This window comes from Solanum pennellii, chromosome 4, assembly GCF_001406875.1.
Source record: "Solanum pennellii chromosome 4, SPENNV200".
Lineage (NCBI taxonomy): Eukaryota > Viridiplantae > Streptophyta > Magnoliopsida > Solanales > Solanaceae > Solanum > Solanum pennellii.
In genome coordinates, this window is record NC_028640.1 from 1,295,070 (window position 1) to 1,321,407 (window position 26,338).

Genomic DNA, 26,338 nt, shown 5'->3' on the forward strand with positions numbered 1-26,338 from the left:
TTAATTATTAAATTAATTATAATTAAAACGCGTTGGGCGGTGGATTATTAGGCCCTAATGAAAGCGACCATCTGACTGAAAATAAGATTTGCCGTGATCTTCGAATGCAACTTGCAAATTAATACTCATAAATCAATAATTATCTTAATTTGATTAAATAAAATAAATAAAAAATAATTAATCATTAACTCCCAAAAATTAATAGAGAGTTCACTACTAATAAAGGTAATTCGGATATCTTAAAATAATTGCTTGAGAAAACAGAAAACTTTTTTTTTAAAAAAAAATCATTTGTCGCATAATTTATCGTTCGTTAGCGTGAGAGGGAGGGTTAATACCTATCAAATTGGTTTTTGAAATTGTAGTTCAAATCGACGGGCTTGTTCTTCTAGATAGAGATAGGAAAGACTTAGCTCGTTCTTCAAAGAGAGAGAATTAAGAAGGAAATACCAGTACTACCCCTTCAAAGAGAGAGAATAAAGAAGGAAATACCCGTACTACCCCTTTTAGCAGTGAACTCTCTGTTAATTTTTTTTGAATCTGTAAGTTGAAGGACTAAAATCACTTACTTGATATAATTGAAGGTTAATAATGCTAAGTTAGATAACACGAGGACTAAAATAAGAATATAGTCTTAACACAGGAACTAAAAATATCGTTTTCCCCTCCCTTTATATAATATTTAGTCCTTCTTAAAAAAAGTATTATAATTTTCTCGTTAAACTTCTTAGTTTATCTTTTAATGATATATACATATTCAGATTTAAAATTTATGAGTTTGTACAAAGATCTCAAGTTAATATTGAGTAACAAATTAAAATAAAAAGAAAATAATCAGGATTTTAATCTCCATTTTTCGAGTACGTAATTTTTGTCTCTCAAAAAAGAAAAGAAGATAAATGCTATAATTACTAATGTAAAAAATAAATTCTAGTTTTTGATCCCAAAAAATTCAATTGTTTCATTAAGAAATTTAATCTCTCATTGTTATTTAATATTTCAAATTAATTTCTCATAAAATAGAACGGAATAAACTATTATGTAATAGTATAATACTTTAAATTACAATTTTTTGGCGAACTGAACAAACGAACCAAATCATATTGGACACTAACATAGTTTTGGCAAAGTCAACAAACAAATCAAATTATATTTAACTTTTAATATGTAACATAATATATATATATATGAGCACAAGTTTTTTTTTTAAAATATTAAGTCCTCCCTTTAGGATTCATTTGATGTGATATAAAACAGAAAAGACTATAAATCACATTTCGCAATAACATTTTATCTGTTAATTTATCACAAGGGCATTTTTGACATTTTACCATCAAAAAATGGAGGGGGGGGGGGGTTCCTAAGTACTAGGACATAGAAAGTTCTTCGGATTCGGCTCCTCTCAATTTCGTCCAAGTTTCTACTTTTAGATGTATGACACCTATGTTATTTAAATATTAAATGTCTGGATTAATTAGTTCTCTTAATTAATGAAGTATACTATTAACCAAGATTACAAAAATTTAAATATCAAACTTTAGTAAAAAAGTAATCATTTTCCAATTATTTAAGAAAAAAACAAATGGATTTACCTCAATTAAATAGCATTAAGCTTTTGATATAAAAAGAGCTCTTCTATAGTTTAACAACTTGAGTTACCATTTTTTAAAGAAAAATTGTCACAATTCAGATCGTCGTGATTGACACCCACACTAATCCTTCGGTGGGATAATCACTATTACAATCCAAACCAAACAATTAAATCAGAACTAAGGTAATTAAGTTACGGAAGCAAGTTAATTAACTAAACAAATATGGAATTTAAATACCTAGAATCTGAAAGTCAATGTACCAAAACATCTAATTAAGATCCATAAATCTAAACAAGAAGGGTTACATCCCAAACTAATGAACTATTCAACTTACCAGAACAAATGCCTAGGTCCGGAAATGGTGGACATAGACGAAAAAAATCTCATTGCAGCCCGAACGAAATGACTCACCCTTGAATTCGAAGCACGATCACTAATCTTCTAAGCGAGGTCTGTCAATAGTCGCATGAAGATGCCCTGTACTCAACAAAAATAAGAGCAAGTGCAGTATCAATATACAACAATAATGTACTGGTAGGATTACATGGCTATATATCCCACTAGTGCAACATAAACAAGTCAAACAACATTATAATCACATGCATTTATATCAACATATACACCGTTATCAATATGAAGAATCAACAATACATTTCACATTTATCATCATATCATTGGTCCTCTCACGGAATCCAAATCCAAACAGTTGACTTGCCGAAACGTGACAATCCGATCTAATATTATATCATAACGTAACAAATCGATTCACTGTGGAGCATCAACCCTTAGCCAAAATACAATACTATCAACTAATTACTAACTTTTGCTAGAATAATATCGTAAATTATCGAGAAAAAAAAATTCATATCTACTTGCATTTCCAACTGAAAGGAAACATTGCTACTGAAATTAAATTATACATCCAAAATAGTCCAAAAAACATAATCCCAAACACTTGAAAAATCATCGAGATTTATGAAAATTGAATCGATCAATCTTTTTTATTTTTTTATATAATTACATTTATCTCTCCCTATATATAAACTAAAGTATTAAATTGAGGAAATTAGCAATGTCATGTTTGGGATAAGAATATAAAATTAAACATATATATCTTTGTTAATTAAGTTCCATTAAGATGAGGAAGTCAAATATTGGTAAGTAGAATAATTGTTCTTGACTAGGAAAAATCAACAAAATGTCCCTACCAAAAGGGTCTATCACTTCACCGGCCAAAAACCTGTGTAAATTGACATGTAGAGCACATAATATAAGATAAAATATAAAGTATTAAATAAATGCGGAATTTAAATACGTAGAATTTGAAAGTTAAAGTACCAAAATATCTAATCATCAAGATTCATAAATCTAAACAAGAAGGATACATTCCCAAACTAATGAACTATTCAACTAACTGTAACAAATGTCTAAGTCCGGAATTGGTGAACATAGTCGAACGAGAATCCCATGGCACCCCGGAAAAATTGCCTCACCTTGATATCGAAGCGACAATCACTGCTCTTTCAAGCGAGGTCTTTCAATAGTTGCGTGAAGATGCTCTATACTCAACAAAATAAAAGCAAGTGCAGTATCAGTACACAAGCACAGCGTGCTGGTATGATCACGCAACTATCTCACTAGTGCAACATAAACAAGTCAAACAACATTATAATCACATGTATATATATCAACATATGCAACATTATCAACATGAAGAATCAACAACACATTTCACATTTATCATCACATCATTGATCCCCTCACTGAACCCAAACCCAAACAGTTAATTTGCCGACAATCCGATTCAATATTCCGATCCCTTAGCCAAAATACAATACTATCAACTAATTATTAACTTTTGCCTGAATAATATCGTAAAATTATCGAGAAAAAAAATATTCATATCTACTTGAATTTCCGACTGAAAGGAAACATAATCCAAAACACTTTGAAAACTCATCAACATTTATGAAAATTGAATCGCTGAATCCTTTATTTATTTATTTATTTTATAATTACATTAATCTCTCCCTACATATAAACTAAAGTATTACATTGAGGAAATTAGCAATGTCATGTTTGGGATAAGAATATTAAATTAAACATACATATCTTTGTTAATTAAGTTTCATTAAGATTAGGAAGTCAAATATTGGTAAGTAGATAAATAATTGTTCTTGTTCTTGACTATGAAAAATCAACAAAATGTCCCTACCAAAAAGGTCTATCACTTCACCGGCCAAAAACTTAAATAAAATGACATGTAGAGCATATAATATAAGATAAAATATAAAGTATTAGGAGGACATCACTTCCACTATCATCAAATAGACGGATAAGTGGATTTTTTTATCGTCTTTTTAAAAAATTAATTGACATTCATTTAAAAGAAATTATATATATTTTTTATATATGTGTGTTGAGTCAAATATAGAGTGTACACTCATACTTGTTAAGTTGTTATGTTAAACAAGGCATCTTATACCTTGTTAGAAACATATCTGGTCAGTGGTGGAGCCAGAATTTTCAATAAAAGGGTTTAAAATTCGTGGAAATAGATACACGGAGTAGCTGAAGGGATTCAATATCTACTATATATACATAAAATATTATTTTAATCATCTATAAATAGTATAGTTTTCTGTTGAAGGGAGTTCGCCAAGATGGCTCCGCCCCTGTATGTGGTTGAGTATTCCACAACTCGATGTCATGACTTAGAAGCTACGTATAAAAATAAAGATAAATTTTAAATTTTTTCAATTTATGAATTCTACACAAATAATATTTCTTTTTTCATACTTGGTTTTCAATAAAATTATTTCTATATATTAACAAAATGAATCTTATTATTTATATATCTTCATTCCTACTTTTATATAGATCAGACGAAGATAACCTTTTGTATCTGTTTTATATGGTTGATTCCTATTTTGATGAGAACAATAGCAACACATAAATAGAACACATATAGATTGTGATTGATTGTTGCAAACTTGCAATTTTTTTGCTTTATGGTCATGACAAAAATTAATAAATGAGTAATTAATCACAAGAAAGGGACATGGTGATTATCACGAGAGTCTTTTAGTTTTTTTAGATAAATTTTATTTTACGAGACTTAGTTTAATATTTGAAAAATTATACGAAAAATATTAGGCATAATATATATATCGGATCTTAAATTTGACTTTAAATTTTAATTTTGATCTCTAATTTTCATAATGAACGAACAAATACTTTAACTATCCAATTTTTAAATAAATAAACACATGAGTCCTACATGGCAAAATACACGTAGGACAAAAATGACATGTAGGATATGTATGTCTATTTGTTCAATTTTATGCAAGTTTAAGTGTCTACTTGTGCACATCCAAAGTTGAAGGGCATAACTGTGATTTGAATCCAAGTTAAAGGACATATTTATATATTATGCCAAAATATTATCAGTAATAATACTTCTTGTATTAAAGATATGATGTAATGTGATGAAAACATATATACTATTAAAATATTAATAAAAAATCTATATAATTTAATGTTATAAATTAAGATATGATAAATAAAAATAAACGAAAGACGTTAATAATGTCCATATTATATTATATTATATTAGGTAAAAAGCATATTGCTACGTGCCCATATGTCTAAGAAAGCAAAAGGCTTAGTAAAAAGATTTGTTTCCCAATCAGCTAGCTTTGTAATTTTCTTATATTGCATATAAAAATGATTTTTTGGTATATTAAATTTTCATTATGTAAGAAATTTGTGGAGGATCGGATAATAAAGAAGTATTCTATGTAATTATATTATATAATGCTACAAAAGACTTTTTTTTATATATTTTAAATGTATAGCCTTCTGAATATATGATAACAATTTTACTTATTGCATCAGATCATTCTCATAACTTGCAAAAATAAAATCAATGGCGTCAAACTGTCAATTTATGTTCATTAGAATTAGCTAAAACATTTCATATTTAGCAATTCGAACAAAAAAAAATACTTATATTAGTCTAGAAATGATGACAACTAAGAAAATAATCATTTCTTCATCCTACATAAACAACAATTCAATAAATTGTATTTTGGTCCATCAGAGATGGATCCAGAGCAAAATCGAAACATAGTTCAAGCGTAAAATTAATTTTTTTTTATCTTGTTTTAAAGTAACATTTAGCAGGTTGGACATTTTTGAGTTATTTGACTAGTTGAAGGATATTTTTAAGCTAATTGACTAACGGTGAAAACATTTTAAAACAAAAAACATAACTAAAGGTAGGGTTAACTTATTTTAAATAGTTTAGACATATTTTAAACCATTTCCCAATAAAAAAATAAACTTATCGAAGTGGAGTATTCTCAATAATAGGTACCATTTGCAACCAATTATAAGCACCATAACCATGGAACATGGAAAATTGGTAATGACAATCAATTTGTGACTTTGGGTGCCACTCTTTGGTTATATGGGTTTGTTTGTACAAATTACTACTAGTACATACATCAAAATTTACTAGTTCTTGTCACAATAAGTAATTTTCATGTTTAGCTAAAGACCTTTATAATTCATCAACATATATTGAGAAACAATATTAGGAATGCAATAAGGATAAAATGAGGGAAGCGAGGGATAAGATGATTCAGATTTGTGAAGATGAGAGATGTTAATATTCTAGTGAAGACGTGTGAGGGATGACGTACTATAGTAAGTTTCCTGAGAGGTATAGATACGTTGAATTTGCATTAGGGAGAGAAAATTAGTTTGAATATGACATATCTTCAGTTTATTGGGGACACGAACTTAGACATGAAGTTATGAAAGTCACAAATTAAAGTGGTGAATTAGTAGATAGTTAAGTGTTGTCTCGTTATCTAACAAGATATATTTCTTGTATACTACTAATAGTAACACCATTATTGTAGTTTATGATCCCTTAATTCTACTAGGACATGCTATGCTTCAGCCATTGTTTTATTTTGTTGTGGTTCACTATTCATTTTCTTTGTATATATTCAATATTTTTCAGTTATTTTTGATATATTGTTACTCCGTTTTCTCTTTTTAATTTTGTTTTGATATGTGTTATTTAATCCGATGATAATTTAAATATAAAATTCCTATCTCTATGAGATGATGATAAGATAACAACATAAAATTAAACAAAAAGGAAAGAAATAAAAATAGAAAAATTGTATGAAATAGTAAACTATTAATTCAAATTAAATGTTACATCCATAATTTCTTTTATTTGTAATTTGTAACAAACATTTCATTTTGTTGCCATCTCATTTACACAAATGCAGGACCCATTTGTATACTGAAATATACAAATAGACCAAAATATACAAATGCAGGACCTATTTTTATATCGAAATATACAAATGCTGAACCCATTTGTATACCAAAATATACAAATGCAGGATCCATTTGTATACCCAAATACATATTATATACCAAAATATACAAATGCAAGTCTCATTTGTATACCGAAATATACAAATGAAGGACCCATTTCTATACCGAAATATATAATTCATGACCCATTTGTATACCAAAATATACAAATGCAGGACCCTATTTGTATACCCAAATATACAAATAGATCCAAATACATATTATTTTTATATATATGTATATCGAAATATATAGATTAATAGCCATAGCAAACATAAAGTTTGTTATGGAGCACAACTATATAAACTATAACTATAACATATAAATATATTTTTTATATTTGCCAAACCTAAAATTACTCATAAAAATACGTGTAATTACCAACTGTTTTCAATCTCTCTTGATAATCAAGAGTAAGATTATTTTTCCTTGCTTGTAACCATTATCAAGTAAAATTAGTTAATTAGGCAAATATGTCAATACTATTTGATCACTCCAAATTACAAAAAGACTTTTTAAATCGATTCTAAATATCTTTTAAAAACCTATCTAATTAGATAAATATTCATATCATATCTACTAAAGCTCAATATACAATCATTCATATCATATATTATTACAGAGTCACTTGCTCTTTCAAATTCTCTCTCTCTCTCTCCTTCTCACACTCTCATTCTCTCCCCTCTTTCCGCTACATAATTAAATCTAATTAGTCATTGAAAGATCATTAGTTTAGACATAATCCTTATTTATGTGCATATACATATTTTTAACTATGTATTTATGCACATATACATTAGATACACCACAAATTTAGTGTCAAATAGGTATATTTTATGCACAAATACATACATACATCATAGATAAATCGAATACGTTAATATCCTCTCAAAATCAATATGTAACTATGTAAAGATACACCGAGTACTATGCATAAATATACTGATACTGGATACATGAAATTGATATGTGATACATTAGATGAAATTGATATACACAGTCTATATTTGATAGCGGATACAAATGCATAAGATTGCAAACATGAAAGTCAAGGGACGAAGGCTAATGAGAAAGAGGAAAGATGTGATATACAATCACTAGATACAATAGATATAGAGACACACACACTATATCTAAGGGTATATATCTCGAACTATCATAAATGGTATGGAGATACCTTTCGTCATATTCTAAGGATATTGATATTTCTATCGTAAAAAGACTAGCACATATATTCTCTTTATACTAAACAAACATATACGTGTTATGATCATGAATCTGATATTTATAATTTATCGAATCAATAGATAAATTTGCACGACGTATTCTTATTTAGTCTTTCACGTTAGAGTGAAGAACATATATATACTTTAATTTTTTGCCCTTAGATAAAATTGTACGATGTGTCCCTAATTTTTCTGAAGGGCATATATTCCACATTCTCCCTAAGTGTCTACGTGGGGCCTCTACCGTTTCAACATTTGCTTACGTGCACATCACGTGATTAAGTTTCCTCCCTGAATTTACAAATCATCTTCGAAACTAGCTTCAGTTCCATCCGCCGTCGCCGACCGCCGACCGCCGTGAAGGTTTCAACTTCCTACCAACCGCTGACCGCTGGTACGTAACCTTTTCCGTCGCTGTAAGACGGAGCTCCGTTACCTGTTCGCCGGAGTGGACTCGAACAGTTTATGAGTCTATATCCTCTCCAATTTTTCACAGTCAGTTCACATTACCGAAACCTTAGAACTTCCAGCATTTCACCACCGTCGTTAACGATGAAGGACCGGCCGCTGTCATCATGCGGTGCTGTTTACGTCCCTCCACATCAACGCCTCCGTTCAGTAATCACTGTTCCCTCTGCTGTTTCTCCACAACCTGGCAGCTTACGTCCTACAGCAATCGATCAAAAACGTAATCCTAACATTCTCAAGTCCTACCCTTGCCTTCCGCCGCAGCAGCAAACTGTGCGACTACAACATAAGAGAAGTTCACAATTTGATGAGGTTTCTGAGGAAGGGGGTGATATTGAGCTTACGTCATATCAGGTAGGTGAGACACGTTTATCTGTAGTATTTTGAAGTTTAATCAATGTCAGGATTCTTAGTTCTCCTTTAGGCATGCATTACATAGGTACCCAACTTAAATGTTTAAATGAATAAAGGATTTCAATTAGATGGCCTGAATAGAGCAGAATGTATAGATAGGATTCATATTATTGGCCTCAACTAGTTTGGAATTGAGGTATGTTGATACTTAATATATCAAGGTGGCTTGAGCAATTGCGTGCGCGAATTAGTTGGGAAGAATCTTGGGGTCTAAATGCTGTTTATACAATTAATTTTAAGGATTGTTTCTGCTCAATAAATATAAGTTTTCTTCCTTAATTGGGCTATGTTTGATTTTTGTATAATGATCCGATTTGGCTTAGGAAATGACTGAATGGGGAAATCTCAATGTTGGCCTAGTTTTTACTGAAAAAAGGTGATTGCCTAATTTCATATAGAACTCAATTATTGGTTAATTTTGATTAAAACTTGATTTCTGAGCAAGTTAACTCAAAATAGTGTTTTGAAGCTTCAATGGTATGTTAAAGTGGATTCGAAACTTACATTTGGGTCATCATTGTATTATGTAAGGTTACTTGAGTAGTTACATAATCTAAGAACAGGAGAAATATTGTCATTTGTTTTGGTTTATGGGTGATATACTGACACTTTAGTCTACAATTCTGTGGACATCTCATCTTTGTGTTGTCTTGAATCTTTGACCTCGTTCTTTGTTTTTAACATGACTCGTGTATTTTGATAAGTTAGATAACCAAATCCACATGTCCGAATATTGAGTTTTAGATCAATGATGAGACCCTATGCGAGTAAGGATCATATGTGCTTAAGATCTGAACTGCATTGGAAAGCATCACATGCATATTAACTTGAGCTAGGCATGGTTGTTTTCTTTTCCCTTGGACCTTTGATGTTCAGGCATGTAGCAAGATATGCATAACAAGAAAGTCTGATTAAGATTCCCAAACTACAGTAATTAATATAATGTATAATAAAGTTGCCATTGCCAGCACCTACAACTTTGTTTCATTAAATAATTGGTGTACAATGCGGTGGTTATCAGTTGACTTGAATTTAATAGTAAGTATTATCAACAAAATAGACAAATTAAATTCAGTCCATCCTCTTTCCTCACTCTCTTCTGTGCTTTTTTTTTTTTGGCTCAATGACCTTTCTCCACTAGTATGGGTCTTCATCTATTTTCTTCTTGGACCTTGTAACTCTTCTCATTTCTTTTTCAAGTTTTCTATAAAAAATAGATTATATAGTAACTCTTCCATATACAGGAAAAATATAATCCCATTCTTCATGTGTAATTAGATACTATCTTTATCCTATCCTATCTAGTGTTATTGAACATGGATTAAGTGCTTATTTTTGTTAGACTTCGTGAAATGCTCTTAAGTTACTTGTCCTGAAACCTGCCTAATTATCAAGTAATATGCTGATCAGAGCTTGCACTAGTGTTTTTTCTAGAGTTATTAGATTGTTTTAGTGGTGGAGTTATATTCTTATCCAGATATGTGTCGTTCATAGCAATTAACTGAAAATTTCAAAAATATTACACTCAAGGGTGTGACCGTGGTCAAGGAAGTGGATTGAGAACCATGAGAAGGTCCAAATCCCAGTAAAGGCAAAACACTAGGTGATTTCTTTTGGTTTGTCCTAGCCTTGTTGGATAAAGTTACCAAGTACCTGTGACAGTGTGCTAGTGGGAGGTAGTAGATACTCGTAGAATTAGTCAAGGTGCAAGCAACCTAGTCCCGACACCATGGCTATTAAAAAAATAATTGAAAAAAAATGCTACGACTTGTATTAACATAAATATGGCATTAGTTTGCACCTCTCCGGTAAGTTGCATCTGAACAAGAGTGTTCTTGTGGCCCTAATATTGTATGCTTCAATTTGATTACACTACACATTTGTGTTGTCAGCATTCCTCTGTTGCTGAAATGATGGAATCACTGATCTGGACATATGGTGAATGAATCAACATACACTTGGATGATAGGCACACATGGTGGAGACTTGAACAGTTGAACTTGACCATTAATCTGAAGGAATCAACCTTAACCCATAGGTCACTGACATCTTTTGTATGGAGCATTCCTGACATGGATGGGTTTTTTACTAAGTTGCATGAGATCTTCACTTTTTTTCGATGCCGCACCCGTGTTGGATTCTCCAAAAATACACTACTTTTGGCGAATCTGACACACACCCCTTGACATTTTTGAAGAGTCCGAGCATCATAGGTTTTGTCTTTCTACGTTGATCTGATGATGAGGTTTTATACGTGTCAGTGAATGTGTGCTTTGTCGTGGAAAATCACTGCTCATGTCCAGCTACTTTCAATTGCATATACAATCTTATCCATGTTATGGCTTGCATGCATTTACAGCTAATTTCTTCCCGTCTGCATGTATCACAAATATAAGCCACCTGACTGTCCTATAACATTAAATGGATTCCAGGGTGCTGTCACATCTGATAACGCTGAAACATGGAAATGGAAGCTCACTGCTCTGCTACAAAACAATGATATACAAGAGGTGCTCTCAAGGGAGAAAAAAGATAGGCGTGATTATGAGCAAATAGCAGCTTTAGCAAGCAAAATGGGTTTATATAGGTATCTTTGATTAGGAAGTGTCTTGTTTCTGCACTTGTTTGGTACAGAACATTAATATGCTACCATCCTTGCAGCAACCTATATTCAAAAGTAATTGTTGTCAGCAAGCTTCCATTACCTAACTACAGGTTTGATTTGGATGATAAGCGTCCTCAGAGAGAGGTATGTTCTTGACCTGTTAGATTCTTATTCAGTTATTTAAATTTTGACTCAACGCCAATATTTCCACTTCTATTTTCTTTTATTTAATTGTCTTAGTCTGGATTTACATTCCTGTTGCTTCCTACTTGATCAGGCTTTTCTTGTTTTAGTTCATGCCTGGTTCCTGTATTCCCTCTTCTACCTCTCTTTCCTGTCCTTTATCTCATTAATGATGATAAAGACTGCGACCTTTAAACAATTTTCAGGTGATCCTGCCTCCGGGTTTACCTAGACGAGTTGATGTTTTTCTTGGAGAATACTTGTCTCGTAAGCCAAGAAGCACAGATGTACTTTCACGATCAAGCAGTAATGGCAGTATAGCTACTGATGAGGGTCTATTTGAGCAGTCAGAGGCACTCCCTCAAAGTAAGGCTTCCATGAAGAAAATCCATTGGGAAAGGAGTATGCAAATGCAGACAGAGCAGCAAACTTGGCAGGTTTAATCACCTCAAATTTTAAAGCACACTGACATCTGTAAAAATTAAGAATTATCTCCCTCTTCCAACCTTGTCTTCACTTCAAGTAAGATGCTTAGTTTTCTTGGTTTACTTTCTATAGGTCAGACATGATAATCAAAGTTTTTGCTGCCTGAAACCTCATCATGGAGTGAGAATTAAATGCTGTAATGATACATACTTCTTAATTTGTCTGGAGTCTGGACTAAGCAATGAAAATAGGTGTTGAGATTAGAGGAAACGAGAATAAAATTACACTAGCTGATCTGTCAAAAAGTTTATAGATACACCATGTAGTATATTTTTCTTATTAACATAGTAAGACACTGGGAGCAGTAGTTGCGGGGCCAGGTGATACGCACAATCTATTGCAGGGTAAAAAGTTTTATCTTCTAATGCTTCCTTAAGCAGGTGCAATTGAATCTACTGTTGCTGGGGCAGCCCTTAAAATATCGACGACATAATAGCTAGTAGTTGTTTTTTCTCCCGCATATCTTTGTTGGAAAATAATACAGTAATTATCTTTTCTCTAACTTCTCGAGAAAGGAAAAATATGTTGTTCACTTGCTGTTTTCCTCTAACCTGCATATGGTGAGAGATAGGAGATCTGTGAACTTAATTGTGGTTTCCGAAACAACTGTAATAAAGTTATCTGTGGTATGCATGTATAAGATAAGGACGCAACATACTCAAGTGAAAAGTTACAACTGTTGTGCATATGGAAACAATTTTTGTGTTTATTCCCAAAGTATTATACATAACATTCCCAGTTAGTTGAGAAAATAGTAACAGTTATAGGATATACATCATGACCTTGATTTTGCCTTCATCCTTTTTCTCCAAAATGCCCTTACTTTTCCTAAGTAGGTATCCTCTCATTCTTCCTCCACTCCTTCTCTTTTCTTTTCTTGACCATTGTGGGTGTCACACTACATAATTTTAGACTGTACTTCAGTTTTTTTTTGTTTTACTAGAAATATTTGGCATTCAGATAAGAAGAATTTTAGTCATCTTTGATTTTTAATGAATTTGATGTCTAGATAGGAATAATATCTATCATAATTGACTTCTGAAGAATCTGATTCACGGACCTATTCAAAATCATTGAGGGCTCTGGTGTTAGTTGATAGACGTGATAAACTTCTGGGTTAGGTTCTCAAATTAGGAGGTGTTAAGACACGAAGATTTGTTCCTCTCCTTCTAGGCGAGCTACTTCGTTCCTCAGCAAAGTGTCCACTTCTTTATCAACAAATTTCATTCGATTTGTTGAAGCTTGGTTGGTGGAAAATATGACATAAATGTTTGTGCTAGCTGGAGTTTGCACATTGTGAAATGCTTTTGTTCATATAAAAGCTTAGTATTTATAGAGAAACTAAGAACAAATCCAAGAGAGGTCCTTGTTCATGACATCAAGCAAAAAGCCCCCTATGTCTTCTACTGAATTGCATAAATAAAGGTGCAATTTCTCTAGTATTAAGTGATTTTTTAGGCAAACCTATTTTACCTGTATTCATAGGAAAAGAATATCTTCAAATCTAATATGTCAGTATGTCTGATTACTTTAGCAACCACTACCTGAAAATTTTTCAGAAACGAATTTCTGAAAATCAGTGTATAAACCCAGTATCAACTGTTTGTAGGGAGAACGGTATGTGTTAGAGTGAGTAAACAGTCTGCTGTGACTTTGTTCCTTTGATCCTTTCACATAGATCTTTCCTGCACTCTAGCTCTATGCTGTTTCTGCTTTTTCCACAGTTTGTAGCTTTCTATAGTTCTTTTTTGTTTTGTTTTTGAGTTTGTTCTTTTTGTTTAATATAATGTTGTAAAAGTATATCAGTATATATTTTTTTGGTTCCCTGTGGAAGATTGATTCATGGAATATCATTATTGTTTGTTATAGGAATCACCTGAGGGTAGGAAGATGCTGGAATTTCGTTGTAGTCTACCTGCGTATAAGGAAAAAGACGCAATATTAAGTGCCATTTCACAGAACCAGGTATGTCAGATCTGGAGAAATCTGTCCTTGCCACTTGGCCCATCATTGCTGTATTAGAGCAGTGCCATGTGCATTTTATGTCACTGGTAAAGGAGAAATAGAAGAAAGGGAGAGCTTCTCTCGATTTGTTGTTTTTATGATACATTTGGGTAAGATCATAAAATATGTGGTTGCGAAACTATCATCAAACACTAGAAGAAAAATAAAGCCTTTTTTATATTTTGAACAATTAACATTCATTTGTATTGTTGGTGGGCAAGCAAGACATTCCATGATTAGAATCCATTGTTAAGGAACTGGATAAATTCGCCCAGTCATCGTTGATTGCTTATCCAGTTTCATATCAGACACCAAATGAACCTTTACAAATCTTTCCATGTGAGATATCTAGCAAAGCATTCACATATGGTGGAAGAACCAAAATTCTTTTTGTTGGTGAAGCATAAAGCAGATGAGGGGCGAAACAAAAGGAGTCTGTTTTGAAATATGTCACAGCATTGTAAATCTATTCTTCTTGCTTGGGATTTTGGGGTGTGTCTTAAGCGAAGAAGTGCAAATGAAAAGATTTTAAGCATACAGATTGAATATGATAGCAAACTGCAATTCTTGGAGACTCCTTTTTTTTTTTTTTTGAAACTGCTGTTCTTGGAGCCCTTTGACGTTCTATTAAATTCATCTAGTATTCTGGTACGCCATTTTCTAACCATTACTGGGTTTTAGCTTTGTCTGCAAAATGACCTCTCTGTGATTTGAAGAGTGTTGATGCCCACTCTTAGCTTTGTGGTTTTTTGTTTTTCTAATTTTATTTAGGGAACCAGTATAGTTCAAAATGACCGTGTAAAAGAAAACATGCAGTAGCTAAATGCCTTGGGAAAGGCTTGATCTTTTTAAAACTTCTCATGATGATTCTGATATTAGGATAAGCTTTTCCGTGTGAACAGGTGGTTATTGTCTCTGGTGAAACTGGCTGTGGGAAGACCACACAGATTCCGCAATTTATTTTAGAGTCTGAAATTGAGTATATTCGTGGAGACATGTGTAGTATCATATGTACACAGCCAAGAAGAATATCTGTTATGGCAGTATCTGAAAGAGTTGCTGCGGAGAGAGGGGAGTTGTTGGGTGAAACAGTGAGTTTCTGTACTAGAAAATAAAATGGCATACATTCCATCACGCATGACTTAATTTTGGAATAAGTATTCTGTATTCTTTGATGTCTTTGCAGGTTGGATATAAAGTTAGACTAGAAGGTGTTAAAGGAAGGGACACTCACCTCCTCTTCTGTACAACTGGTATCTTGTTAAGAAGGCTACTGGTTGATAGAAATCTGAAGGGAATCACACATGTAATTGTGGACGAGATTCATGAACGTGGAATGAACGAAGGTATATCGTTGTCTTTAAAGAGATGTCGAGTTCATGGAATCTACTTTCTAACAATTGAGTATGTATTATACCAGACTTCCTGCTAATAGTTCTGAAGGATTTACTTCCACGCCGGCCAGAATTAAGGTTGATCTTGATGAGTGCCACCTTAGATGCAGAGCTTTTCTCTTCATACTTTGATGGGGCTCCACTAGTCCACATTCCTGTGAGTATGTTGGTTGACTAATTGTGTTTTCAATTGATGTTCGACATTAATTTATGGCAATGGTCCTATTCCTCTTCCTCTTGTTCTGTACTTCCTGAATCCCAATTTATTTGATAAGACATAATTTGACTGCACAGAAAATTTCTCATGTATGTTCTTTTTGTAGTTGAAGAAGAAAACGTTAAAGCAGTTGTAATATAAAAAATTAAATTTGAATAATGTGTCTCTGATGTTGTCAGACAAATAGTACACTGAGGTGTTTCTCTTTGTAGAAATCTTTTTCTCTGATATTTGCTAGTTCATTTTATATATTTTGTTTGTTGTTTTCTCCTTTTTATCAATTAAACGTGTATGATATGTTAATTATTAGAACTTCTCTATATGGAAATTTTAATCTGTATTTAAACACTATTTGTTTGAAACCTAAACTATAAACAAGAGGACTATAAGCTAATTAGTCATTTGAAATTAAATTATCTTCTGCGCGTTTTTGCTATTTTGTTTACATGTTATATCAATTCAAACTGATTTGATTTTATATAAAGCTACAAGGATAAACCCAGTTTAGATATTACATTTGAATAACACACTCTCTTTAAGAGGTATTATACGGACGTATGGTCATTATGCTTCAATCAGGTTATTCTATTTCACCTATTAGAAGAAAAAAAAGAACTTAAATAGAAATACTTAATAGCATGGTGATACATTTATACAAACTTCTACCCGAGCACATGTAATGAAACTATAGATAATTAAGTGAAGTCTAATCCACAAATTATTTGATCTATAGGATTTTAACCATTGTATTCAGGAGATTTTAACATTATATATTGGCTGAGATGTTTGGCTCTGGCCTTCGATTGACACTAGATTTCAGAATTAAAGAGAACGTCTAAAGTCCGACTATATCAAGACAGAATTTTATATTTGAATTTGTCATGTTATAGTTACTTATTTATACACCGATATTCTTTAGTTAATTCCATGAGACAATCTATTTTAGCAAAAAGAAAATAAGAGTGTCGACAATAAAAATGCATCAGACATGAGAAAACTCTTTCAAAAGCTACTCAAACTGCATTAAGCTGGAGCAAACCATTTACTCAACCATATCTGATGACATAGCTTCGATATGGTTCAGTTTTTTGTTTTTCAAATTTCAACAGAAGTATTAAAAACACAGCTAAATTTTGTTCCTCCCAACATGTATGTTTTCGTATCTCATTGTATCACTGAATAGTCAATATCCCCTATATGTATTTTGTTTTCATATATTACAGATGAATACCACCAAGGTTCCATGAACCCATTTAGTTAATAACAGAGGTTCCAACATAGAGTCGTTTAGAGAAAATATTAAGCATGTATGAGTATAAAATAAAAGCAAATTATATCAATACACATTAAAAAAACATTAGGGATAATTTCAGAGAACTTCCCCTGGTTTAACCTTATAACACTCACTTCGCTTGGGGTTTTGAATATTACATTCACCTCCCCTGTTTTAAATTTTTGTTACCAAACTTGTTTAATTGATAATCTTTCAATAACATTCCAAAAATACCCTTTTGTGAGTTTTATTTTTTCATACTCCTACTAGATTGATGACCCAAACAATATTTCGTTCAAAAAAGAAAGACCCTTGGCTGAAGAAAAACAGTTCAAAAAAAAAAAGGAACAGTGGAAGTACAAGAAATGACACATAGTAACAGAACAGAAGAACAACAATATAGTTTGAACTTTATCCAAAAGAAATAATCTAGAATGTTACTTGCATGAAGGATTTTGACAATATCAGTTGAGATTGGGATTCGATCAGCATCTTATTTAGTGGAACTTATTAAATGTAGAGAAAATCACAGACCTTCCAAGTGGCTGAAAGGAATAGGAGTGGAATTTTCCTATTCAGGATGTGGATTTTCCTAATGGAGTATGTGAAATGTGTGATATAGTTCATTTCTTCTCTTATTGGGTAGAGCATCGGTGTTTAACATGATTATTGTGTGAATCCACATTTATCCCTTTTTTTCCTGGATACAATTTAATCCATACTTACATTGCTTCCATATTATTTTTGAAAAGTTTTTGCATGGTCTTTATTAGGGATTTACATATCCAGTTCACACTCATTTCCTGGAAAATATTTTGGAGATGTCGGGGTACAGGTTGACGCCGGACAATCAGATTGATGATTATGGGCAGGAGAGAACGTGGAAAATGAACAAACAAGCTCCAAGAAAAAGGAAGAGCCAGATTGCTTCTGCTGTTGAGGTTTCTACTTTTAAAAGCAACTTCCACAATTTTCATTTGCTACAACTCCTCTGCTAATATTTTATTTGTTGTCAGGACACCCTCAGATCTGCTGATTTCCAAGAATTTAGCCCTGAGACACAAGAGTCCTTGTCTTGTTGGAATCCTGATTGTATAGGCTTCAATTTTATAGAATATATTTTATGCCATATTTGTGAAAATGAAAGGCCCGGTGCTGTTTTAGTTTTTATGACTGGTTGGGATGACATAAGTTCTCTGAAGGATAAGCTACAGTCTCATCCTATCTTGGGGAATACAAGCCGTGTTTTATTGCTGGCATGCCATGGTTCTATGGCTAGTTCAGAGCAGGTGAAGAAATTTGGATTCATGCTTTTACCTTGCATTTGCCTTACATGTAAACTATATTTTTGTTACAAGCTATACTCAAGGATATATCATCTGTTACTAATCATAAATTTCAGTATAAGCATTACTAGTATATTTTCTGTTCTCCTTGTATGTTTGGTCATCGGAATATGTGTTCTGCCTATTATCTGGTGACTTGCACTTTCTGTTTTTCTTACCATTTGACTTGTTAGATTGAGCAGGTTTTATAATTTACCAATTTCTACTTAGTAGAAATAAAAAAGGAGTTCACGATCTTAGTTGTCCAGTTTATTATCTAAGCTCTTGTGTTTCTTATTCATTTAGTCGATTTGCTTATATGTAGAGGTTAATATTTGACAAGCCTGAAGATGGAGTGAGGAAGATTGTGTTGGCTACAAATATTGCTGAGACCAGTATCACGATTGATGATGTAGTGTTTGTTATTGACTGTGGCAAGGCAAAAGAGACGTCATATGATGCACTTAATAATACTCCTCGTTTGCTTCCTTCTTGGATTTCAAAGGTTTCAGCTCGACAAGTAAGACACTTTGCTGGTCCTCTCTGAATCTGATTGGAAGATACATTTACATATGTCTTTATAATATATTGTGTAATGTGATGGTTAGAACTTTTGTGATGATTGTCTTTTCCCTGGTTCAGTGCAACAGTGTGGGAGGGGAAGGGGAAGGGGAAGGGGAAGGGTGCACATGGGATTGAGAAGGAAGACTTAATAGCCGTGATAGAGAGATTGACTTTCTGAGAAAGAATGATACCGTGTAACCCTTCAATTCATTCAATAATCTATTGACTTGTGATTGTGACAATGCATCACCTGATGCGTTGTATAGATACTAGCTATAGAAATTCATATGAATATCACATTTCTAAATCCTCACACTTGAACCTTTTCGTTGATGAATAGGCTGTGCTTTGAAGCACATTCCAATTTGGTGTTCAGACTTGACCAGTACTTCCAGATCTTAGGTTTCATTTCTGGAAGTTCTTCGATTCAAGGGTCTGATAATTTTTTACTTGTGCCACAATCACTGTATGGAGATCTCCTTGCTGGACCTCTACCCAAGGCGTTAATATTTTTCAGTTTTATTTGAACTCCTGCTTGTCTAATAAGTAAATCTTCATAGTTTATATTTGGTAATAGCCCTTTTAAGAATGAGTTATGTGATGCTTATAAAAGACGCATGTTTCTTCATCTTAAGGTAGAGAAAAGTGTTGCACCCAGAGGTGGGGCCTAGTGGTAAATGAAGTGAGAGGAGAACGAGAACCATAGGATCTCAGGTCCATATCCAGTAGAGGAAAATAACACTAGGTACCTGTGCTGGGGAGCGATAGCAGGTAACCGGTGGAATAGTCGAAGTTCGCCCAAGCTGGCCCGACACAACCAGCATAAAAAAGGGTGGAGAAAATGTTTTCGAGAGTAATGGTTCTCGTGAAGCTTTTTCTCCCTTGGTGTATTATGCACCTTAATTCATTGAGTTCTTGATTGGATTTTTAGGTTATACTTCTTCTTTTGCTTGTCTAATTTACTATTTACATTTATTCACAAGCTGCCAAATTGGAGCAGCCTTCTTTGTACTTCTTTTCCTGCTTTATGGTCCAAATTATCATCCATATGTCAGTTAATATCTTTGACGGACTACAAAATTGCATGAAGTTGAGTGACTATTTTTTTCTTATCTGTTGAATGTGAATATTCAACGAAGACCTCTGCACCTGTTCTATGCATTTTCCTTGGTAATCATTTCGGTACTGAATCCTGCCAAATACAGCTCCTGCAAATAAGGTAGGAGCTGAAGAATGTTTTGATTTATCGGCTAACAAAGCACCCAAGTTACGCGCTACGTTTTGATTTATCGGCTAACAAAGCCCCCAAGTTACGCGCTCCAGCTGTCCTATAATTTATGTCTCTTTCGAATTGGATGATGTAGTTGAAAAAAAGGTTATCAGTAGGAAGGCTGAAAAATTTGGATTTGGTAAGTATTCAGATGGGAAAGCACCATTGAGTTGCTTTTTAATTTTAAAAAGAAACAAGAAGTGATTTCATTTCATTTGTTGGGTGATCTCCTGCTCTCACGTTCGAGTGTTTGCTCATCATTACGCTCGTGAATGCCAATTGCAAGTCTGGCTAAATACTATTTTTGGACAAGAACTCTGGATATATAATATTAAGTAGAAGTTACTCGCCAAGAAGGTGTTGTCATTTTTTCTGGACATCCAGTAAGGTCAAGTAGACTTTTAATGAAAAAAAGGTTATCAGTAGGAAGGCTGAAAAATTTGGGTTTGGTAAGTATTCTGATGGGAAAGCACCATTGAGTTGCTTTTTAATTTTAAAAAGAAACAAGAAGTGATTTCATTTCATTTGTTGGGTGATCTCTTGCTCTCACGTTCGAGTGTTTGCTCATTATTACGCTCGTGAATGCCAATTGCAAGTCTGGCTAAATACTATTTTTGGACAAGAACTCTGGATATATAATATTTAGTAGAAGTTACTCGCCAAGAAAGTGTTGTCATTTTTTCTGGACATCCAGTAAGGTCAAGTAGACTTTTAATGTTTTTGATAAAGAAGGCTAAGTAGACATTATCTTATCAAAAAAAAAAGGGGCTATAAGTGGTTATCATAATTTGGTACAGAGGGTGTCATTGGTACATTTGGCCAAGTAACTAGCTCTACAAAGAGTTTGTCAGAGACTGAACTCATCAGATTTTTTTTGTCAAAGATCAAAAAACAACATTATGTACAATAATATAGTTGTACCTTGTCATTGCAAGTAATTGCAGCCTTCGTTAAATTTTTTTGCTAAACAGGTAAGTATTCTTAATGTCTGAAGCTAGCTCTACAAGGACTCTATAAACTGCCTTCATTGATCTTCTTATGTGAAACAAGTTGTTATTACTAATTCGGTTAATGTCTAGACCCAAGAGTTCCTGGACTAAGCAAAGATAAGTCCTTGGACCTGTGGTTGCAAAAGATTTTGGGTTTGACTTTGAATGCAAAAGAGAAAGGAAATTGCTTAGAAAATTAGGTTCTTATAACTTATGAAAACATACTCACCACAACTGACACATAGATAACAAGGCTCAAAGCTCCGGCTTTGGTAATAATGGCTGACTGGTATGATGATGAGATGTAAAATATGAGTAAGGGGAATTATTTCACTTTGTTTTCCCTCCAGTTTTTGTTGCACATGACAAGTTTTCACCTTGTTGGTACTTTTTGTTTTTTTAGTAGGAAGTTCTCCCTTTTCATGCTAATAATCTTTTGGTTACTACCGACAATTTTTAACTGTATGATGTTTGTTTACTCATGAAACTGATAGAGAAGGGGACGAGCTGGACGTGTTCAGCCAGGAGATTGCTATCATCTTTATCCCAGATGTGTATATGATGCTTTTGCAGATTATCAATTACCAGAAATTCTGAGGACTCCTTTGCAATCCCTTTGTTTGCAAATTAAAAGTTTAAAACTCGGTAGCATTTCTGAGTTCCTCAAGAGGGCTTTGCAATCTCCCGAATTGTTAGCGGTAATGCTCTGTCAGATTTATTGTTCTAACTTGTGTGGTAATGGATATGTTAGCAATTTTCTTATTCGGTATTACAAGTTCCCCCTTTGCTTGTTGCTTCAATGAAGTAATTTTTTCTTTTGCTGATAGGTTCAGAATGCTGTTGAGTATCTGAAAATCATTGGGGCTTTAGATGAGAATGAAAATTTGACTGTTCTAGGTACGAACCTGAATTTTAACCGTATTCAAGTCTAACCATTTAGTCTGATTTTTCTCTGCCTTTGTTGTGTTTGAGTTACAGGACGTTACTTAACAATGCTTCCAATGGAGCCTAAACTCGGGAAAATGCTTATACTTGGAGCAATTTTGAATTGTTTGGACCCGATATTAACTATTGTTGCTGGTCTTAGTGTCCGAGATCCCTTCTTGACACCACTTGACAAGAAAGATGTAAGTTGAGCCTTCCGTGTTGCTGTTGTCATTATTTGCTTCATCTCCATTAGTTGGATCAAGCATAACATTCTTTGAGCGAACAGTTATGGTTTTGAGACATGTTGGCTTTTGTTTTCAGCTTGCAGATGCTGCCAAGGCTCACTTTTCACGCGATTTTAGTGACCATCTTGCTCTTGTCCGAGCATATGAGGGTTGGAGGGATGCTGAAAGAGACCTAGCTGGGTATGAGTATTGCTGGAAGAATTTTCTGTCTGCACAGTCTATGAAAGCTATTGATTCTCTTCGCAAGGAGTTCTACTCTTTGCTGAACGACACTGGTCTTGTTGACAGCAACATTACTATGTATAATTCTTGGAGTTATGATGAGCATCTCCTTCGAGCGATTATCTGCTATGGGTTGTATCCGGGAATCTGTTCTGTACTGGTAAAACCTGCTGTCTTTCTTTATTTTCTTCAATATTTATCTTAGAGATCATATTTGCGTCCCATATTAATTTGTACCTTTTTATTCATTTGAAACAACCTGGACACGAGCTTTATCCATAATTATAAATGTATAATTCCATAGTACTAAAGCGCCCTCATGGATGTTTTTAAGCTTAAGTGAAACCGTAAAAAATAAAATCTTTAGTGATCGTTTAAGTATCCTTGTTTTCAATGTTACTAATATTATTGCTTTTGCAGCATAATGAAAAGTCATTTTCATTGAAAACAATGGAAGATGGTCAGGTGTTATTACACTCGGTGAGTAGGCTACCTGAGTATTTTGTTTTTTTTTTAATAGAAGTCCCATTTATCTTACTCTGTTTCTGGTGTTATGCAAAGAACTCCGTTAATGCCCGGGACTCCAGGATACCATATCCTTGGCTGGTGTTCAATGAAAAGATCAAAGTAAACTGTGTCTTTCTACGGGATTCAACAGCTATCTCCGACTCAGTGCTGCTTCTATTTGGAGGAACCATCTCAAAAGGGGAAGTGGTGAGCTCCCCATCTTGCCTTCTGCTGATCCTAGATCCCGTAGGAGAAATTTGTTTACAGATTAATGCCAAGTGTAATTAACCTGCTTACATATTCTCTCAGTTGATTGAAATCATTTACGTCATTTTACAGGACGGTCACTTGAAAATGTTGGGTGGATACTTAGAGTTCTTTATGAACCCTACTATAGCAGAAATGTACAGAAGTCTAAGAAGAGAGCTTGATGAGTTAATTCACACTAAAGTAAGTGATTGTTTGCTACCTCACTTTTTTATCAATTCTGCTAAAGGATTGGTTCACAACAGATGGAATGCTATTCTGTTTTGTGAAGCAGAGATTTTGTTAACAATTTTTTGAAATACTATTTCACTAAAGTTGACAATCTACATGGTACAGCTTCTGAATCCTAGGATGGATGTACATAGTTATCATGAACTTCTGTCAGCAATACGGTTGCTTATCTCAGAGGATCAATGCGGTGGCAGATTCGTTTTTAGTCATCAGATTTTACTTCCTTCTAAGCCATGTACTGGAGCACCAACACCAGCTCCAACGTCAAGGATAGAAAGTGGTCCAGGAGGTGACAACGCTAAGTCTCAGCTACAGACGTTGCTGAATCGAGCAGGATATGCAACACCAACCTACAAGTCTTTGCAACTCAATAACAATCAGTTTCGAGCAACTGTGGAGTTCAACGGAATGCAGATAATGGGAAGACCTTGCAACAACAAAAAGCAAGCTGAAAAAGATGCAGCAGCTGAGGCTCTGGAGTGGTTGTTGGAAGGGCACCGTGCAGGTCCTGATTACATTGAGCAGATGTCTCAGTTTCTGAAAAAGAGCAAAAAGGCATAGAGTGGACATCACAAAATTGGAATCCGTGATGTTTGGGATAGCCTCATGTCCTTAGTTTTGTCCTGGATGGGTTCATATGAGCATCATCTGTGTTGGCAGTTTTACAATATATGTGTATATGATATCCTGAAACCCATGAACGACTGATTCTGGAGTCTCACAAACGCAGTGTGCTCAGTAAAGCTAAATCCGAGTGGGGGTGGGGTGGGCTGCGGGGGATAAGGTTTGGATGGGCTTGGCTTCTTTTGACTTGTCCCGGTTTTTGCATATGCAGCTGTTCAGTCTGCTCGTCAAGCCAATGCACCTGAAATTACAATATCTTCGTGATGAGGAAATGCTTCATATTTTGCGAAGCAGATCAAATGCTCTGGTATTGTTGCACTTAATTGGTTAAGTTCATCTTTATCCTTTGTATATATTATTAATAATAGTGGTTAAGAAAATCACTCTATCTTGCTATTAATGGCTGTTCATAGAATTTTCTTTTTCTATGCTTCTACTTGGAGGGTTCGTCTTACATCTCGGGGCTATTTGATTGCTCAATGATAAATACAGGCAGAGTCAAGTCAAGAGCCTTGAGGAATATGGAGTATGTGACTATTATTATTATTATTACTTGACTGCAATAGCTGTGGATCTTTTTTTTAATTCGAGCTTTCACCTTTTTGCTCTTTTGGTGACTTGAACCTACAATCTTAGGGTTGGAAGTGAGGAATGTTTATCATTCGAGTAACTCCCTCTTGTCATATCTGTGAATCTTGAACATTTTTAGAACTATTCTAATGTATGTGTGTGCAATTTCAAGTTGGGTCGAGAACATCCAGTCTAGTCTCTTATTCCGGCACTGTCGATAGGCTGAAAGAGTATGTGCTTAAAACCAAGGGAAAGGAAAATTATTTTGAAAATTGTACCATCGTATGTGGGGTATAGTACTATATAATTATTTTTCTTTGCGTAAAAAAATTATAATTTACGTAAATTTCATAGTGTTAAAAGTTTATTACATTATTTCCCTATTCTTTTTCAAATAAGTAAAATTTATGAATTTCGAGTATATCACTGGAGATCTGGATACATAGGGGAGGAATGTATTAGAGAGCAAATAAGACATCTGGATACATAGAGGACGATGTATCTGTGAGGGGATAGGAAACTTGGATACATAGGGAACGATGTAACTGTGAAGTATAAGAAAACTCGTATACATAGGGGAGGAAAGTATCTGAGAGGGGATAGGATCCAAATATATTGGGGAAGGGTTGTATTTGAGAGTGAAAATGGATGTATCGAGCAGAATTGATATAGTTGAGATTTTGATTATTTTTTCTTTAAATGATAGAATGTTTTTATAGATTATGATAAATAAGATGTGTATTTGGGTAATGCACAGGAAGAAATTAGTGTTCTTGACTTGTTGGGCTACTCTTTGAAATAAGTTGATATAAAAATTGGGCCAAATTTTAGATAAGAAGATAAAGCATAGCCAATTTTGATAGAATTGTAGCTCCAACTGATAGACAATGTAATTGTCTTCTAATTCTTTTATATTTTAAAATTTTCATGTGTGTTTCACGTCTAGGACTGAACATCTGGTGCGTAGAAGGAGTCTGACTTTAATACCATGTAAAGAAATGAACTTTTAGTTCACGAGAAATTTTTTTATCAAGTTCATATAAAAAATGGAATTCATAGAATAGACAGCTCGTGTGCTTTCTTACAAAGTGATGTTAATTTCTCATTTAGCATTTTTTTTCTCTATTCCTCGTCAAGATCGCTAATGGTCAAACATGCCCTCTTTCTAGACATATCAATATATATATATAAATGAGGATCATAGAGGAGCTGATGTGGCACCTCTCTATGGCCTCTATTTCAATTTCTTTTTTTCCTCCTTTTTTTTATTTTTTTTTCATTTCTTTTCATTAAATAATTTGTTTATTAATTAAAAAAATTATTCATATTTATTAT

At 33.5% G+C, this 26,338-nt stretch overlaps 1 protein-coding gene across 2 annotated transcripts; it reads left to right on the forward strand.

Annotated features, from left to right (window-relative positions):
* The first annotated feature begins 8,683 nt into the window (after window positions 1-8,683).
* On the forward strand, window positions 8,684-25,157 carry LOC107018344 (DExH-box ATP-dependent RNA helicase DExH5, mitochondrial). Of its 2 annotated transcripts, none has more exons than XM_015218807.2 (19): window positions 8,684-9,040; window positions 11,533-11,687; window positions 11,762-11,849; window positions 12,095-12,325; window positions 14,244-14,339; window positions 15,281-15,469; window positions 15,565-15,724; window positions 15,799-15,929; window positions 18,036-18,203; window positions 18,279-18,551; window positions 18,913-19,107; window positions 21,905-22,108; window positions 22,238-22,307; window positions 22,389-22,537; window positions 22,659-22,964; window positions 23,225-23,284; window positions 23,366-23,518; window positions 23,651-23,761; window positions 23,915-25,157. In XM_015218807.2, the coding sequence occupies exons 1-19, from the start codon at window positions 8,684-8,686 to the stop codon at window positions 24,368-24,370; spliced, it is 3,552 nt and encodes a 1,183-aa protein (XP_015074293.1). In that variant the 3' UTR covers window positions 24,371-25,157. The 2 variants fall into 2 exon arrangements, with proteins under 2 accessions (XP_015074293.1, XP_015074294.1); XM_015218808.2 differs by having other exon boundaries at window positions 8,917-9,044.
* Window positions 25,158-26,338: the final 1,181 nt, after the last annotated feature.

Coding starts and splice junctions, on each gene's coding strand:
- LOC107018344 (XM_015218807.2), top strand. CDS start 8,684: ATGAGTCTATATCCTCTCCAATTTTTCACAGTCAGTTCACATTACCGA. Junction 22,109..22,237: donor AATCTCCCGAATTGTTAGCG/GTAATGCTCTGT, acceptor TTTTGCTGATAG/GTTCAGAATGCTGTTGAGTA. Junction 22,965..23,224: donor CGGGAATCTGTTCTGTACTG/GTAAAACCTGCT, acceptor TTGCTTTTGCAG/CATAATGAAAAGTCATTTTC.